The sequence below is a fragment of the Amblyraja radiata genome, chromosome 2, assembly GCF_010909765.2.
Source record: "Amblyraja radiata isolate CabotCenter1 chromosome 2, sAmbRad1.1.pri, whole genome shotgun sequence".
NCBI classification, from domain to species: domain Eukaryota; kingdom Metazoa; phylum Chordata; class Chondrichthyes; order Rajiformes; family Rajidae; genus Amblyraja; species Amblyraja radiata.
Window position 1 is genome coordinate 133,189,942 of NC_045957.1, and position 18,309 is coordinate 133,208,250.

At 40.4% G+C, this 18,309-nt stretch overlaps 1 protein-coding gene across 4 annotated transcripts in view; it reads right to left on the reverse strand.

The window, feature by feature from the left end:
* Positions 1-18,182, reverse strand: part of LOC116968981 (protein adenylyltransferase SelO-like) — a 69,089-nt gene extending 50,907 nt beyond the window's left edge. For 3 of the 4 annotated variants that reach the window (XM_033015982.1, XM_033015970.1, XM_033015975.1), the window contains exons 1-3: positions 17,453-18,182; positions 12,861-12,979; positions 7,916-8,044 (exon numbers count right to left, since the gene is read on the reverse strand). In XM_033015982.1, coding sequence (XP_032871873.1) covers positions 7,916-8,044; positions 12,861-12,979; positions 17,453-17,870 — 666 coding nt within the window. In that variant the 5' untranslated portion in view covers positions 17,871-18,182. The remainder of the gene's footprint in view (positions 1-7,915; positions 8,045-12,860; positions 12,980-17,452) is intronic. The other variant, XM_033015964.1, reaches the window with a different exon arrangement.
* Between the last annotated feature and the right edge of the window lie 127 nt (positions 18,183-18,309).

Sequence of the window (18,309 nt, forward strand, 5' to 3'; positions counted from 1 at the left end):
TAGGGTCTCTTTCCAGTCAATTTGGCCAGCTCCTCCCTCATGGCTCCGTAGTCCCCTTTGCCCAACTGTAATACTGACACTTCCGATTTTCCCTTCTCCCTCTCAAATTGTAGATTAAAACTTATCATATTATGGTCATTACCTCCTAATGGCTCCTTTACCTCGAGTTCCCCTATCAAATCCGGTTCATTACATAGAAACATAGAAACATAGAAAAGAGGTGCAGGAGTAGGCCATTCGGCCCTTCGAGCCTGCACCACCATTCAATATGATCATGGTTGATCATCCCACTCAGTATCCCATTCCTGCCTTCTCTCCATACCCCCTGATCCCTTTAGCCACAAGGGCCACATCTAACTCCCTCTTAAAAATAGCCAATGAACTGGCCTCAACTACGTTCTGTGGCAGAGAATTCCACAGATTCACCACTCTGTGTAAAAAATGTTTTTCTCATCTCGGTCCTAAAAGACTTCCCTCTTATCCTTAAACTGTGACCCCTAGTTCTGGACTTCCCCAACATCGGGAATAATCTTCCTGCATCTAGTCTGTCCAACCCCTTAAGAACTTTGTAAGTTTCTATAAGATCCCCCCTCAGTTTTTTTGTATTTGGACAAGGGGGAGAATGAGGGCCAGGGCAGTTTACTGTTCTGGATGTCAGATGTGGGAGGTCATGGAGTCTGAGTGCCCTCCAGACGTCCACATCTGCGCCAGGTGCGTCGAGATGGGGCTCCTAAGGGACCGTGTTAGGAACCTGGAGCAGTAACTCGATGACCTCTGTCTGCTCAGGGAGAGCGAGGAGGTCATAGAAAGGAGTTACAGGGAGGTGGTCACTCCAAGACCACGGGAGACAGAAAACTGGGTCACAGTTAGGAAGGGCAATGGGCAGAGGCAGGGACGAGTGAGTACTCCAATGTCGGTACACCTTGCAAATAAGTACTCCTGTTCGAGTAGGGATGGGGGTGACAGCCTGCCCGGGGGTAGCGAGAGCGGACGGGCCTCCAGCACAGAGACCGGCCCTGTTACTCCTGAAGGTAGGGACAAAAAGAAGAGGGCAATAGTAATTGGGGACTCTATTGTTAGGGGGTCGGATAGGCAATTCTGTGGACGCAGTCGGGAGACCAGGATGGTGGTCTGCCTCCCAGGTGTCAAGGTCTCGGACGTGTCTCAACGCGTCCAAGATATCCTGAAATCAGAAGGAGAGGAGCCTGAGGTCGTGGTACATATAGGTACCAATGACATAGGTAAAAAAAGGGAAGAGGTCCTGAAGGGAGGATTTAGGGAGGTGGGAGGAGAGTTAAAGAAAAGGACCAAAAAGGTAACAATCTCAGGATTACTGCCTGTGCCACGCGACAGTGAGAGTAGGAATGGAGCGAGGTGGAGGATAAATGCGTGGCTGAAAGACTGGTGCAGAGGGCAGGGATTCAAGTTTCTGGATCATTGGGACTTCTTTTGGGGAAGGTGGGACCTGTACAGAAAGGATGGGTTGCACTTGAACCCGAGGGGGACCAATATCCTGGCGGGGAAATTCGCAAAGGCTACTGGGGAGACTTTAAACTAGAATGGTTGGGGCGAGGGACTCAAATAGAGAAAGCTAGTAGACAGAATGGGAGGCAGGAAGCAGAAAAGGGAAGCACTCGGGCACAAGAGGAGAAAGAAAAAAAAGGAAATAAACAGAGAATAAGAGGCGGGGGGTTTCTTAAATGTGCATATTTTAATGCTAGGAGCATTGTAAGAAAGGTGGATGAGCTTAGAGCCTGGATAGACGCCTGGAAGTATGATGTTGTGGCGATCAGTGAAACATGGTTGCAGAAGGTCTGTGATTGGAAACTAAATATTCCAGGATTTCGTTGCTTCAGGTGTGATAGAATTGGAGGGGTAAGAGGTGGAGGTGTTGCATTACTAGTCAGGGAAGATATTACAGCAGTGCTTTGGCAGGATAGATTGGAGGGCTCATCTAGGGAGGCTATTTGGGTGGAACTGAGAAGTGGGAAAGGGGTAGCAACACTTATAGGGGTGTATTATAGACCGCCAAATGGGGATCGGGAATTGGAAGAGCAAATATGTAAGGAGATAGCAGATATTAGTAGTAAGCACAAAGTAGTGATTGTGGGAGATTTCAACTTTCCACACATAGACTGGGAAACACATTCGGTAAATGGGCTGGATGGTTTGGAGTTTGTAAAATGTGTGCAGGACAGTTTTTTGCAGCAATACATAGAGGTACCTACTAGAGGAGGGGCAGTGTTGGACCTCCTGTTAGGAAATGAGATGGGACAGGTGGCGGAGGTATGCGTTGGGGAGCACTTCGGGTCCAGTGATCACAATACCATTAGTTTCAATATAATTATGGAGAGGGTCAGAACTGGACCTAGGTTTGAGATTTTTGATTGGAGAAAGGCTAACTTTGATGAGATGCGAAATGATATAAAAGGAGTGAACTGGGACATTTTGTTTTATGGGAAGGATGTAGAAGAGAAATGGAGGACATTTAAAGGGGAAATTTTAAGAGTACAGAATCTTTATGTTCCTGTTCGGTTGAAAGGAAACAGTAAAAAGTGGAAAGAGCCCTGGTTTTCAAGGGAAATTGGACATCTTGTTCGGAAAAAGAGGGAGATCTACAATAATTATAGGCAGCATGAAGCAAATGACGTGCTTGAGGAGTATAAGGAATGTAAAAAGAATCTTAAGAAATAAATTAGAAAAGCTAAAAGAAGACATGAGGTTGCTTTGGCAAGTAAGGTGAAAGTAAATCCAAAGGGTTTCTACAGCTATATTAATAGCAAAAGGATAACGAGGGACAAAATTGGTCCATTGGAGAGACGGAGTGGACAGCTATCTGCAGAGCCAAAAGAGATGGGGGAGATATTGAACAATTTCTTTTCTTCGGTATTCACCAAGGACAAGGATATTGAATTATGTGAGGTAAGGGAAACTAGTAGAGTAGCTATGGATACTATGAGTTTCAAAGTAAAAGAAGTACTGACACTTTTGAAAAATATAAAAGTGGATAAGTCTCCAGGTCCTGACAGGATATTCCCTAGGGCATTGAGGGAAGTTAGTGTAGAAATAGCCGGGGCTATGACAAAAATATTTCAAATGTCATTAGAAACGGGAATAGTCCCCGAGGATTGGCGTACTGCGCATGTTGTTCCATTGTTTAAAAAGGGTTCTAAGAGTAAACCTAGCAATTATAGGCCGTTAGTTTGACTTCAGTGGTGGGCAAATTAATGGAAAAGATACTTACAGATAATATATATAAGCATCTGGATAAACAGGGCCTGATTAGGAACAGTCAGCATGGATTTGTGCCTGGAAGGTCATGTTTGACTAATCTTCTTGAATTTTTTGAAGAGGTTACTAGGGAAATTGACTAGGGTAAAGCAGTGGATGTTGTCTATATGGACTTTAGTAAGGCCTTTGACAAGGTTCCTCGTGGAAGGTTGGTTAAGAAGGTTCAACTGTTGGGTATAAATGCAGGAGTAGCAAGATGGATTCAACAGTGGCTGAATGGGAGAAGCCAGAGGGTAATGGTGGATGGTTGTTTGTCGGGTTGGAGGCAGGTGACTAGTGGGGTGCCTCAGGGATCGGTGTTGGGTCCTTTGTTGTTTGTCATGTACATCAATGATCTGGATGAAGGTGTGGTAAATTGGATTAGTAAATATGCAGATTATACCAAGATAGGGGGTGTTGTGGATAATGAAGGGGATTTCCAAAGTCTACAGAGTGATTTAGGCCATTTGGAAGAATGGGCTGAAAGATGGCAGATGGAGTTTAATGCTGATAAATGTGAGGTGCTACACCTTGGCAGGACAAATCAAAATAGGACGTACATGGTAAATGGTAGGGAATTGAAGAATACAGTTGAACAGAGGGATCTGGGAATAACCGTGCATAGTTCCTTGAAGGTGGAATCTCATATAGATAGGGTGGTAAAGAAAGCTTTTGGTATTCTAGCATTTATAAATCAGAGCATTGAGTATAGAAGCTGGGATGTAATGTTAACATTGTACAAGGCATTGGTGAGACCAAATCTGGAGTATGGTGTACAATTTTGGTCGCCCAATTATAGGAAGGATGTCAACAAAATAGAGAGAGTACAGAGGAGATTTACTAGAATGTTGCCTGGGTTTCAACAACTAAGTTACAGAGAAAGGTTGAATAAGTTAGGTCTTTATTCTCTGGAGCGCAGAAGGTTAAGGGGGGACTTGATAGAGGTCTTTAAAATGATGAGAGGGATAGACAGAGTTGATGTGGATCAGCTTTTCCCTTTGAGAAAAGGGAAGATTCAAACAAGAGGACATGACTTCAGAATTAAGGGACAGAAGTTGAGGGGTAACATGAGGGGGAGCTTCTTTACTCAGAGAGTGTTAGCGGTGTGGAATGAGCTTCCAGTGGAAGTGGTGGAGGCAGGTTCGTTGGTATCATTTAAAAATAAATTGGATAGGCATATGGATGAGAAGGGAATGGAGGGTTATGGTATGAGTGCAGGCAGGTGGGACTAAGGGGAAAAAGTTGTTCGGCATGGACTTGTAGGGCCGAGATGGCCTGTTTCCGTGCTGTAATTGTTATATGGTTATATGGTTAAAACTCATTGGCCTGCGGTTCATTCTACTGCAAGACAATGATCCCAAACATGCTGCTGAAGCAACAAAGGAGTTTTTCAAAGCTAAAAAATGATAAATTCTTGAGTGGCCAAGTCAATCACCTGATCTGAACCCAAATGAGCATGCCTTTTATATGCTGCAGAGAACACTGAAGGGGACTAGCCCCCAAAACAAGCATAAGCTAAAGATGGCTGCAATACAGGCCTGGCAGAGCGTCACCAGAGAAGACACCCAGCAACTGGTGATGTCCATGAATCGTAGACTTCAAGCAGTCATTGCATGCAAAGGATATGCAACAAAATACTAAACATGACTACTTTAATTTACATGACATTGCTGTGTCCCAAACATTATGGTGCCCTGAAATGGGGGGATTATGTATAAACACTGCTGTAAATGCTACATGGTGAAACCAAAATGTATAAAAATGGCCTTTATTAAAATATATCAATGTCCACCTTAATCATATGTGATATTTTCTATTACAAATCTCAAATTGTGGCGTACAGAGGCAAATAAATAAATAACCATATAACCATATAACAATTACAGCACGGAAACAGGCCATCTCGGCCCTACAAGTCCGTGCCGAACAACTTTTTTCCCTTAGTCCCACCTGCCTGCACTCATACCATAACCCTCCATTCCCTTCTCATCCATATGCCTATCCAATTTATTTTTAAATGATACCAACGAACCTGCCTCCACCACTTCCACTGGAAGCTCATTCCACACCGCTACCACTCTCTGAGTAAAGAAGTTCCCCCTCATGTTACCCCTAAACTTCTGTCCCTTAATTCTGAAGTCATGTCCTCTTGTTTGAATCTTCCCTATTCTCAAAGGGAAAAGCTTGATCACATCAACTCTGTCTATCCCTCTCATCATTTTAAAGACCTCTATCAAGTCCCCCCTTAACCTTCTGCGCTCCAGAGAATAAAGACCTAACTTATTCAACCTATCTCTGTAACTTAGTTGTTGAAACCCAGGCAACATTCTAGTAAATCTCCTCTGTACTCTCTCTATTTTGTTGACATCCTTCCTATAATTGGGCGACCAAAATTGTACACCATACTCCAGATTTGGTCTCACCAATGCCTTGTACAATGTTAACATTACATCCCAGCTTCTATACTCATGATGGGTGATGGGTCTTTGTCCCAAACATTATGGAGGACACTGTCGGTTTAAGGTGAGAGGGGAAAGATTTGATAGGAACCTGACAGGGAAAGTTTTCACACAGAAGACGACGGGTATATGGATTGAGTTGCAAGTGGAAGTATTTGGGGCAGTGACAATAACAACATTTGGATAGGTAGATGGACAGGAAAGGTTTAGGGGGATATGGGCAAATTACAGATAAATGGGACTAACTTAGATGAGGCATCGTGGTCAACATGGACGAGTTGGGCTGGAGCTCTGTTTCTCTGCTGCATGACTCATTGAATCTAATTTACAAGAAATATACCATGATAGAACTTTAAGAGAATATATTGATACTGTATGTTTTTTTCAAATCACTTTTTTTAATGTTTAAGAAGGAACTGCAGATGCTGGAAAATCGAAGGTAGACAAAAATGCTGGAGAAACTCAGCGGGTGCAGCAGCATCTATGGAGCGAAGGAAATAGGCAACGTTTCGGGCCGAAACCCTTCTTCAGACTGGAGTTTCTCCAGCATTTTTGTGTACCTTCACTTTTTTTAATGGTTCTTTTCATTCAAATAATATTCCATGGGATTTCTACAATGCTGATGCTTTTACATCTGAACTTCTTTTTTCCTTCTCCCATTTCAGCTCAAATTAATATGAAAGGCTCTAGCCCAATAAAAAGCAGACTTAGATAGGATAGCCAGGCAAATTTTTTTTCCCCATTGGTGGAAAAGTCAGACACTGGATGAAATACCTTTAAGGTGCGAGAGGAAAAATAAAAAAATCTGCAAGGCAATTTTAATTTTTTTTTAAATTAAACACAGAGAGTGGTAGATACCTGGACCACACTGCCGGGGGAGGTGGTAGAAGCCAATATGATTGCAATGTTCAAGAGACAGGCATCAAAGCCCGGACAACCAGACTGCTAAACAGCTTCCTTCCACAGGCTGTGAGGCTGCTAAACAGTCACTCCACCTGATTCTGCTGCTTTTGCACTGACAATTTAATAACTGGCACTGAGTAATAACTCTGGCACTGGCTCTGGCCACTTAAATCAGCTGCCCTGGACATTTTATGACTGTTTTTACTTGTATTTTAATGTTGCTGTTTTTACCTGCACTTTTTTTTAACTATTCGTACTTTTATCAGGAACTGGATTGTTTTTTTATTGTTTTTATTTTATGCGTGAAATGTTTAAGTTTTATGTGCGATGCTCCGGTATTCCCTGGGAAACGGCTTCTCATTTTGCACTGTACAACTGTTGCTTTGCAAGATGACAATAAAGGATGATGATGATGATGATGATGATAGGCATATGAGCAAGCAGGGAATAGAGGGATACGGATCACGTACAGACAGTTGGGATTAGTTTAAAATTTCATCTTAATCAGCCCATAAATTTGTTGGCCTAAGGGCTTCTTCCTGTGCTGTACTGTTTCATGTTCTAGATTTCTCCTGCAATTTATTCAAAGTAAATGTCTTACCCACATACTACATTTCACATATAATTGAGAATTCTTATCACTTTGCAAACATAGTAGTTATCTACTTTATACTAAATTGCAAATATTTTTCTGTTTTTGGCCTGATGAATATTTTGTACATGTATTTCCATTATTTATTTTTAAAATTATACTTCTCTTCTATAGTTATGTCTATTTTATTGGTCAGATATACAGTGATTGACACTACGATTTGTCAATACAGTCCAAATTAGCCTAACACAGAACCAAAGACCTCTTTGGGGCTCTTGAAGTTCTAAGCATCATTACTCCTCACCTTGTTGAATATCATAATTTTCCATATTTATTAAATTTCTTTACACCACAGCTGGAAGCCACATTGATGTATTGATTATAACAGAGCAAGTAATCACAAAAAAATCCCAGTTAGCTTTTCTATATTCGATTAAATCCCTCCAGATTTACACACACCTAAACCTTACCAACCATCGCATGTTTGGGATTTGGAAAGAAAGAGAGAATGCACAATTTCCTCTCAGAAGCATTGGATACGAAATTTGAACATGGGTCACTGGAGCTGTGAGGCAGCAGCACAACTAACTACATCACTGAACCTCTTTCAAAAAATAAATATAGGTATAACAATTAAGCCAAATTACATTTAAAATTTTGCAACTGTTATCATAATATGAATCCATTTTACCTGATGACCACCATATCTATGAGCTAGAGAGATAGATCCAGGCAGAACTTTGGCACCACTAACAAATTGTATAAACTCCTTGGTCTTTGTTAATGACACATCCAAGTCCAAAAGGTCTTCCACAACTTCCTAATAAAAATAGAGTTAAGTATTACAGAGCAGTTATTGTGCTTTGTGTAATCAAGCTGGATTTTTCAGTTTACTGATTGCAAATGATTTTTTTTTAAATAGCTGTATTAAAAAAGCATGTAATATTGTAAAACACTATGAACTTATGGAGCTGTAAGTGTGAATATATTGTATCACAACTGCTCATTGGTAGAAATTAATATGTATTGATAAGTCATAGGAGCAGAATTAGGCCATTCAGCCCATCAACTCTACACCGCCATTCAATCATGGCTGATCAATTTTACCCTCTCAACCCCATTCTTACGCTTTCTCCCTGTAACCTTTGACGCCTATCCTAATCATGGACCTATCAATCTCTGCCTTAAAAATAACCAATGTCTTAGCCTTCACAGCTGTCTGTGACCATGAATTCCACAGATACACCAGGCCCTGGCTAAATAAATTCCTCCTCGCCTCAATTTTGAAGGTACGTCCTTTTATTCTGAGGTTGCGCCCTCTGGTTCTAACCTCTTCCATTACTAGAAACATAGAAACATAGAAAATAGGTGCAGGAGTAGGCCATTAGCCCCTTCGAGCCTGCACCGCCATTCAATATGATCATGGCTGATCATCCAACTCAGTATCCTGTACTTGCCTTCTCTCCATACCCCCTGATCCCTTTAGCCACAAGGGCCACATCTAACTCCCTCTTAAATATAGCCAATGAACTGGCCTCAACTACCTTCTGCGGGAGAGAATTCCAGAGATTCACCACTCTCTGTGTGAAAAAAGATTTCCTCATCTCGGTCCTAAAAGATTTCCCCTTTATTCTTAAACTGTGCCCCCTTGTTCTGGACTTCCCCAACATCGGGAACAATCTTCCTGCATCTAGCCTCTCCAACCCCTTAAGAATTTTGTAAGTTTCTATAAGATCCCCCCTCAATCTTCTAAATTCTATCGACTACAAACCCAGTCTATCCAGTCTTTCTTCATATGAAAGTCCTGACATCCCAGGAATCAGTCTGGTGAACCTTCTCTGTACTCCCTCTATGGCAAGAATGTCTTTCCTCAGATTAGGAGACCAAAACTGTACGCAATACTCCAGGTGTGGTCTCACCAAGACCCTGTACAACTGCAGTAGAACCTCCCTGCTCCTATACTCAAATACTTTTGCTATGAATGCTAACATACCATTCGCCTTCTTCACTGCCTGCTGCACCTGCATGCCTACTTTTAATGACTGGTGTACCATGACACCCAGGTCTCGTTGCATCTCCCCCTTTCCTAATCGGCCACCATTCAGATAATAACCTACTTTCCTGTTTTTGCCACCAAAGTGGATAACCTCACATTTATCCACATTATACTGCATCTGCCATGCATTTGCCCACTCACCCAGCCTATCCAAGTCACCTTGCAGCCTCCTAGCATCCTCCTCACAGCTAACACTGCCCCCCAGCTTTGTGTCATCCGCAAACTTGGAGATGTTGCATTCAATTCCCTCGTCCAAATCATTAATATATATCGTAAATAGCTGGGGTCCCAGAACTGAGCCCTGCGGTACCCCACTAGTCACTGCCTGCCATTGTGAAAAGGATCCGTTTACTCCTACTCTTTGCTTCCTATCTGCCAGCCAGTTCTCTATCCACATCAATACTGAACCCCCAATACCGTGTGCTTTAAGTTTGTATACTAATCTCTTATGTGGGACCTTGTCGAAAGCCTTCTGAAAGTCCAGATATAACACATCCACTGGTTCTCCCTTATCCACTCTACTAGTTACATCCTCGAAAAATTCTATAAGATTCGTCAGACATGATTTACCCTTCATAAATCCATGCTGATTTGTCCAATGATTTCACCACTTTCCAAATGTGCTGCTATCCCATCTTTAATAACTGATTCTAGCAGTTTCCCCACTACCGACGTTAGACTAACTGGTCTGTAATTCCCCGTTTTCTCTCTCCCTCCCTTTTTAAAAAGTGGTGTTACATTAGCTACCCTCCAATCCTCAGGAACTACTCCAGAATCTAAAGAGTTTTGAAAAATTATCACTAATGCATCCACTATTTCTGGGGCTATTAGAAACATCCTTGCCATGTTCACTCTATCTAGGCCTTTCATTATCTTGCAGATTTCAATGAGAATCCCCCTCATCCTTCTAGAGCTGGCGAGCACAAGCTTAGAACCTTCAAATGCTCCTCATTGGTTAACCCAATCATCCCCAGGATTTTTCTTGTGAACCTCCTCAGTTTAGTTTTGTTTAATTTAGAGATACAGCTTGGAAACAGGCCCTTATGCCTATAGAGTCAGCACCGACCAGCTAGAAACTACCCATACACTAGTTCTATCCAACACATTCGGGAAAATTGACAAAAGCCAAGTAACCTACAAAACCTACACGTCTTTGGAATGTGGGAAAAACCCACTGTCGGCACCCAGAGAAAACCCACGCGATCACAGAGAGAATGTTCAAACTCAGTACAGACAGTACCCGAGATCAGGATTGGACCCAGGACTCCGGCGCTGTGAGGCAGTAGCTCTAATTCTACGCCACTGAGCTGCCCCCATAGACCTGGACCCTCGCCAAAGCAGCACATCTTTCCTCAGATATGGAGTCGAAAACTGTTCACAATATTCCAAATGTGGCCTCACGAGCACCTGATAAATCCTCAGCATTATATCCTTGCTTTTATATTCTAGCCTCGAAATGAATGCTAACTTTGCATTCCTTACCACTGACTCGACCTGCAAATTAACCGTTTGGGAATGCTACACATGCACTCTCAAGTCCCGTTGCACCTTCAAATGTTGAATCCTCTCCCCATTTAGAAAGTAGTCTGCAACTTATTCCTTCTACCAAAGTACATGACCATACACTCTGTTGTGCTGCATTCCATTTGCCACTATCTGTGCCCACTATCCCAACCTGTCCAGGTCCTTCTGCAGTTCCTGCTTTCTCAACACTACCTGCCCCTCCACCTATCTTCCATATCATATCATCCATAAACTTGGGTCACAAACTGCCAATTCCCTCATCCAGATCATTAACATAAAATGAAAAGTAGCAGACCCAACATCAACCTCTGTAGCTCACTGCTGGTCAACAGCAGCCAACCAGAAAAGACTCCCTCTATACTCACTCTTTGCCTTCTGCCAATCATCCAATCTACGGTTTTAAAGGATTTCCCCCCCAGCTTAAGGATAAGGGGGAAATCCTTTAAAACCGAGATGAGAAGAACTTTTTTCACACAGAGAGTGGTGAATCTCTGGAACTCCCTGCCACAGAGGGTAGTCGAGGCCAGTTCATTGGCTATATTTAAGAGGGAGTTAGATGTGGCCCTTGTGGCTAAGGGGATCAGAGGGTATGGAGAGAAGGCAGGTACGGGATACTGAGTTGGATGATCAGCCATGATCATATTGAATGGCGGTGCAGGCTCGAAGGGCCGAATGGCCTACTCCTGCACCTAATTTCTATGTTTCTATGTTTCTACTATCGATACTCGTACCTTGCCCCTAATACCATGGTCTCTTATCTTGTTTAGCAGCCTTACCTTATAAAAGGCCTTCTGAAAATCCAAGTAAACAACATCCACCAACTTTTCTTTGTCTATTCTGCTTGTTACCTCCTCAAAAATCTCCAACAGATTTGTCAGGCAAGACCTCCCCTTAACAAAACCATGCTGACTTATAATATATGATGCAAGTTTGCTTTCAATGGAGTGCAATCATTTATATTAATTTTTAGCCCATTTTTCATTCAATTGTACTCTAATGTAAATATGTAGTAAGTTTTAGCTGAATGAAATTTCAGCTGAAGCAGACATATTTTCAGATCCAACTCAAGCATAATCATATGACTATATGGCATGGAAACAGACCCTCCAGCCCAACTCTGGATGAGAGTTTAAAACAAGTAGTCAGATTTGTAACGCAAAAAGTAATATGACCTTCAGATATCGTCCTCATAAGAATGAGATAATTGGATATTTCAGCACCATTTATTTCATATGGGTCTAGAATCAACCGTTCTTTTATTTCATCAAAGAAGACAAATTGAAAAATCTGTAGCCTCCCTTTGATCTGGTATTTTGTTGGTTCACATGCTTGATCAATGGTGTTTTATCATTAATGTTTGATTATTATTAATGTTTAGCGTTTTGTGAGTCATTCATAACTGTCACTGTATGTCATGTTGTTACTTGTGGGCGGAGCACCAAGGCAAATTCCTTGTATGTGAATACTTGGCCAATAAACTTACTTACTTACTAACTTACAAAACAAAATTGTTAGCATTATGTCAGCCCAGAGTATTAAGGGAATGGGAACAAAGTCATATAAAGTCTGTAACCGCAATGCCATAATGCTGTGCACTCTGGTATTTTTCTCCCTGCACCACCTGTATACTTGTGTATGGCTCGATTGTACTCATGTCTTGCATGATTTGAGTATTTGAGTGGATCACACATAAACAAAGCTTTCCACTGAATCGCAGTGTACTCGACAATAATAAACCAATACCAATAAATGGAATGAACTATGGTCCAATTGAATGACAGAACGGGTTAAAAGATAAATGGCTAAATCCTGTTCCCATGATCTCAGCAAAGTTGGTAAACAAGACATGAGCCAGCTTAGAAAGGGGGAGAGCTGGATCACATCATCACAAGTGTAATAGTTCAATTCTTAAGTCGCATCACTTTTATGTATATTGATGCTCAATTAAAATAATACAAATTTAATACAGAACCAATGACAATGTAAGCGTTCGTTTAATCTACTTAACAATCTTTTGATAAAGATACACAAAAAGACTATGACGAACTAAGCCAACCTTTGATACTGCTGCCAGTGTAACCGCAGACTTGAAGGGTGTTGGCTGAATCGCAGAAAAAATACAATCTCTTACTTGACGTACATAATTTTGTTTGATAGAATCAAGTGGGAAAGAGTCTGTAATAAAAATAAAAGTTAATTTTCAAAATAAATATCAAAATGCCAGAATATTTCTAAGATTAAATATTATATTGGTTAGAAAAACTGATTTCAACAGAGCAAGTTCTTTCCTGATCTTGCACATGAACAATATTTAAAACTGCAGCTTTTCCAAGTGAATGCATTATTTTTCCAGTTTGTTCACTGATTGGGGGAAAAAACAGAATAAAGATGGGTAAAAAGAACAAGAGTGAGAAAGAGGAAGAGAAGTTACAAGAGAAAGGAGGGAAAGTGAGCTAAGGAAATGGGCAGAGAGGGTAATATATAGGGGAGAGTGCAGAGAAAGAAAGGGGAAAGCATGTAAAGAGAATTGAGAATCCCAGTGAAGAAGAGGGAAGGTCAATGTACTTTAGTTAAAATAAATAATTCTCACATATATTAATATACTATGGGTATAACAAAGAAATAAAAGGTTTGTAAAGATAGCTACCTATAAATACTAAACTACTTCCACAGGCCACATTGGTTCCACATGCTATTTTGCCCAAATCCTCAGAAATAACATGACACAGTATGGCTGGAAACAACATTCCATTAAAACCAAACTCCATTTGATTCCCAGTAGTGGGAATGAGAATGTTCACCGTGCTAGAAATGTTGTAGGTGCTGAGAAGGAGAAAGTGCTTCCTCAACAAAACAACTTATCCACAAAAATCAATGACAAGAACGAACAAATTGTGCAATTTCTGGAGATGCAAGGCAAATACCACAGCGTTTGCCCAGGAACTGTAGACAGGATTTATCACCCACACAGATGCGTTAATAATTGCTGGAGTAAGTTGTGTTCGCAGTCAAAGTTAAACTAAATTATAATTACAAATATGAGTTGAAATCTGTTCCGATTCCTTGGATGCAGAGGTTTGTCATACAAGGATGGATTAAGCATTTATGGCCTGTACTCTCGAATTTGAAAAAGATTATCTAATTGAAATGTACAAATGTGGAAATATCTACACCAGAGGAATTACAGCAGTTCAAAAAGACAAGTCACCTTAACCTTCGACAGGACAGTTTGCGATGGGCTATAAATAAGTCTTGTCGATACTGCCCAGATCCTAAAAATGGAATTAAAAGACCAGATGCACAGCTGACATTTCCTCTGGCCTGAGTGCCTAAAATAAGGGCTGCAGTCTCAAAATAAAAACATCTTATGGAATGGTGATGATAAAACCCAGAGGGTTTTGAATCTTTGGAATTTATTACCTGAGAGCTGTGAAGGATTTGTTGTTGATTATATTTAAAGGTGATATGTTTGTATATTAATGTAATCAAGGAAAATTAATGAAAGTAGTGGTGAGATAAAGGCCATATTCTTATTTATTCACAAAGCAGGAACAAGGAACCAAATGATCTACCCCAATTCTAATTCTTAACCTATTAAATTACGCGGCCAATTTTCCTGGAAAAAGAGCTTTAATGCATTCATTAGATATTCTGTTTTATTGAAGTTGGTAGGTGAAAGCATTAACCAGAATAATAGATAACTCAATTGTACTATCACCATAAAACCTTTTGTGTCCGTCTATTAGTCAACAAAGCCTTGATTTAACATAGAAACATAGAAAATAGGCGCAGGAGTAAGCCAGAACCCTTCGAGCTAGCACCGCCATTCAATATGATCATGGTTGATCATCCAGAATGAGTACCCCTTTCCTGCTTTCTCCCCATATCCCTTGATTCCATTAGCCCCGAGAGCTATATCCAACTCTTTCTTGAATACATCCCTTGAATTTTATTTTAATTTTTTTTAAAGTTTAGTTTAGAGATACAGTGCCCACCGGGTCCAAGACAACCAGTGATCCACGCACATTATCACAATCCTGCACCCACTTGCGACAATTTTTACATTTACCAAGCCAATTAACCTACAAACCTGTACGTCTTTAGTGTGGGAGTTTGTACGTTCTCCTCGTGACCTGCGAGCGTTTTCTCAGAGATCTTCGGTTTCCTCCCACACTCCAAAGACATACAGGTTAATTGGCTTAGTAAAAGTATAAAATGTCCCTAGTGGGTTAATGTGCATTGATCGCTGGTCAGCGCGGACCTGGTGGGTCAAAAGGGCCTGTTTCCGTACGATCTCTAAACTAAACTAAAACCGACGATTTTGGAGAAAACCCATGCAGGTCACGGGGAGAACGTACGAACTCCGTACAGACAGGACCCGTAGTCAGGATCTAACCCGGGTCTCCGGCGCTGTACTCGCTGTAAGGTAGCAACTCAACCGTTGCGTCACCGTGATCGCCTCCACGCCTTCTGTGGCAGAGAATTCCATAAATTCACAACTCTCTGGGTGAAAAAGTTTTTCCCCATCTCAGTCCTAAATGACCTACCCCTTATTCTTAAACTGTGACCCCTGGTTCTGGACTCCCCCAACATTGGGAACATTTTTCCTACATCCATCCTGTTCAATCCCTTAATAATTTTATATATATATATTTCGATAAGAAATCTCATCAGAAAAAAATAATCTTCAACAATGCAGCACTATTTTCAGATTCCATTTTGGAGTGGACATCAGCAGCAAGTGAGTGGCAGCTGATGATGATAGGTTCAATATGTATTTCTGTTTACACGGTTCATAATTTCAAAACTGTGAAATGTGCTATATGTTTTATCCGTCAACAATTTAAAATTTGAGGCACTATATTACATTTGGCATTAGCATTGGGCATTATAAAGGAAGCTGCCATTTTATTTTCCAATAAAAAAAGTCAGATGTGGAATACTGGTGAAAACAGCCAAACAGAAACTACTAAACTTTTCTCAACAATTATCAATGTACTCTACACCTTTGGCGATGTTTTCCACCAAAGTAGCGATGTTACAAAACTTACCTTCAGCGGCGCTGCAGTTCTGCCACTGGCCGTGTGCGCGACTTTGACGCCTTTGAGGGGGGCGGGATTATAATTAAGTTTTCTACTGCCTGTCAGAGGCAGATTTCCTCTGGCTGCTAGCTGCTGAAGAATAATCAATCCGACTTCCCTTCCCGATTTTTGTTTTAATCGTGAGACAATTTAATAATTTGATTAAAATAAAAAGCGACTTCTAACGCCCTCAACGCCTACAACGTGACGGATCGCAAGAACGGGACAAAACAAAGGGTAAGTCGTGTATTTTACATATAAACTTGCTTCTTGGGATGGCTTTAATCTAATTTTACGCTATGAAAATGTGATTTGGGCCCCATACGAACCGGCAGTGTTTTTCCTGCCGATATGGGGTTCAAATTCACCGCAAATGCAACGTTCCAATCGATCGCGTTCCAGAAAAACCCACTCGCAAGATGATTTAAATGCTCTTTTCTTTTGGACAATCATGTCATTAGAGCATTTAAATCATCTATATTTTGTGTTATTGTCTAATGTCTACCCATAGTCAATATTTTTATACTAAATATCAGTTTAAGTCCCATGTATTGTGCAAATTTTTTAATTAATTTATGGGAATTAAACATCAAATTCCTTCCATCTGGCATATGAATTCATAGTGAGATTTAAAATTCATGTTATATTGTGAATTCTTGTGTGAATGGGATTAGTTTGTTATTTGGATACTTAGGCTATTTAAAAAAATTATCCTTTTCTTAAGAAATGGAATCTACAAGACATTCTTAATGGGAAAGTAGTGGGCAGAAAGGCATGTCATGCGTGGTTTGAAGAGCAAAAACTTGTAGTTGAGGAAAATCAAGGTGTACAGAGTTGCTTATTGGTTACAATCTGAGGAGTATGATGATGCTACTGATTATGATATGCCAATGTACCAGCTAGTAACTGATCTTCTCCATAAAGACTTGGTCTATTGCTAGAAATTGTAATTTATTTACCTATCTGTTATGGATTTACAGCATATAATATAATAATATTAAAGTTCTGATCTTGAGAATATCACATTTTTCAATTTTCAAGGCAGTCTGGGTGTTTATTACTATTTCCGTCACAACGGTCAATTTTTTAATTGACTACAATTAGGTAATTAACTAATTATATGCTTTAATTTCAGGTCATCCAAGTAAGATGTTTTATATTTGTTTCAGAATGCTTCAATCTATAATAACTGAAAATGTCATTCAGTTCTCTTAATTTTTAAGAAAGTTATGGGCTTTTGACTGTCCTCGGTCAGAGCTTTTGTGTTAAGTCAATGCAAAAGCAATAAGGAACAATATGATAATTTCCGAGTATGAAAATGGCCATAACTTGTTTAATACTGAAGATATGAAAGTGAATTTGGTGTCAAAGTAAACTTATTTTTATGCTTTATCTGATGGGATAAATTGCAGACTTGATTTTTTAAATCTCAAAATGTTGTAACATTGCAAACCAAAGGTGGGGCAATACAAAATGAGGTTGTTATTGTCTTAATCACTTAAGGCTAAAACATAACTTAGTCGGCTTTAATATTCATTCTATATCCGTGGAAAATTATAAACTTTACCTATTAACTTTTGGGAAGTTAAATTCCATCCATCCATGGATGACCTTTTGTAATTAACCTTACTGTAACCCAAAGTATCATCGCCATTAATCGAATAAAAATTACTATCAATCGAATTGCATTCAGGCTCAGCAGCAGCTTTGTAGTTTGTTATTTCTCCTCGAGAAAAAATCCCAAAGGTCGATTCCCAAATCAACCACAGAAGCATTATTCTCATTATATCAAGTTTAAGTATTGTCCCAGTCAGAGTCCTCTGTACAGCCACCAGTCTCATTTTAGCAAAGATCCAACATACACCATGAACCGTGCGTGTCTGGACAAGATGTGGTAGCCGGGTGAAATAATTCCATACACAGCGGTGTGGTTTTTTTTTTCTGGTGAAGATCAAGGAAACATAACCATTATTTAAAACCAGCATCTACAGATCTACAGATCCTTCCTACACATTTTATATTTGCACTTCCTTTGCCACGAAATTCCAGGTGTCTTGATTCTATTAAGTATTAAGCATCAGCACGGCTTGTCACAAAAACACTGGTTTGCAAATAAAATACGATTAAAACACTTATTCCATAAGAAACACAGCGAAACAGCTGGCAGTGACAACAGAAAGCAAGCTCCGTGCAAAAACTCCAAGTGACCTGCTGCACCAGAATAATTTCCGGGTGAAACATGTTAATTTTTTTTACCATAAAATAGAATTAGCTCCTCTTTTATTTATTTGTTTATTGATTTATTTAAATCGACGGTTTTATTCCATCCTGGGTTGTTGCACACGCCCGGTGTTGATTAAAATAAATTAAAAGGCCGGGCGTGGTTTGCACAAACCCGCTCTCCCAAGCGCCTTCGCCTGGTTG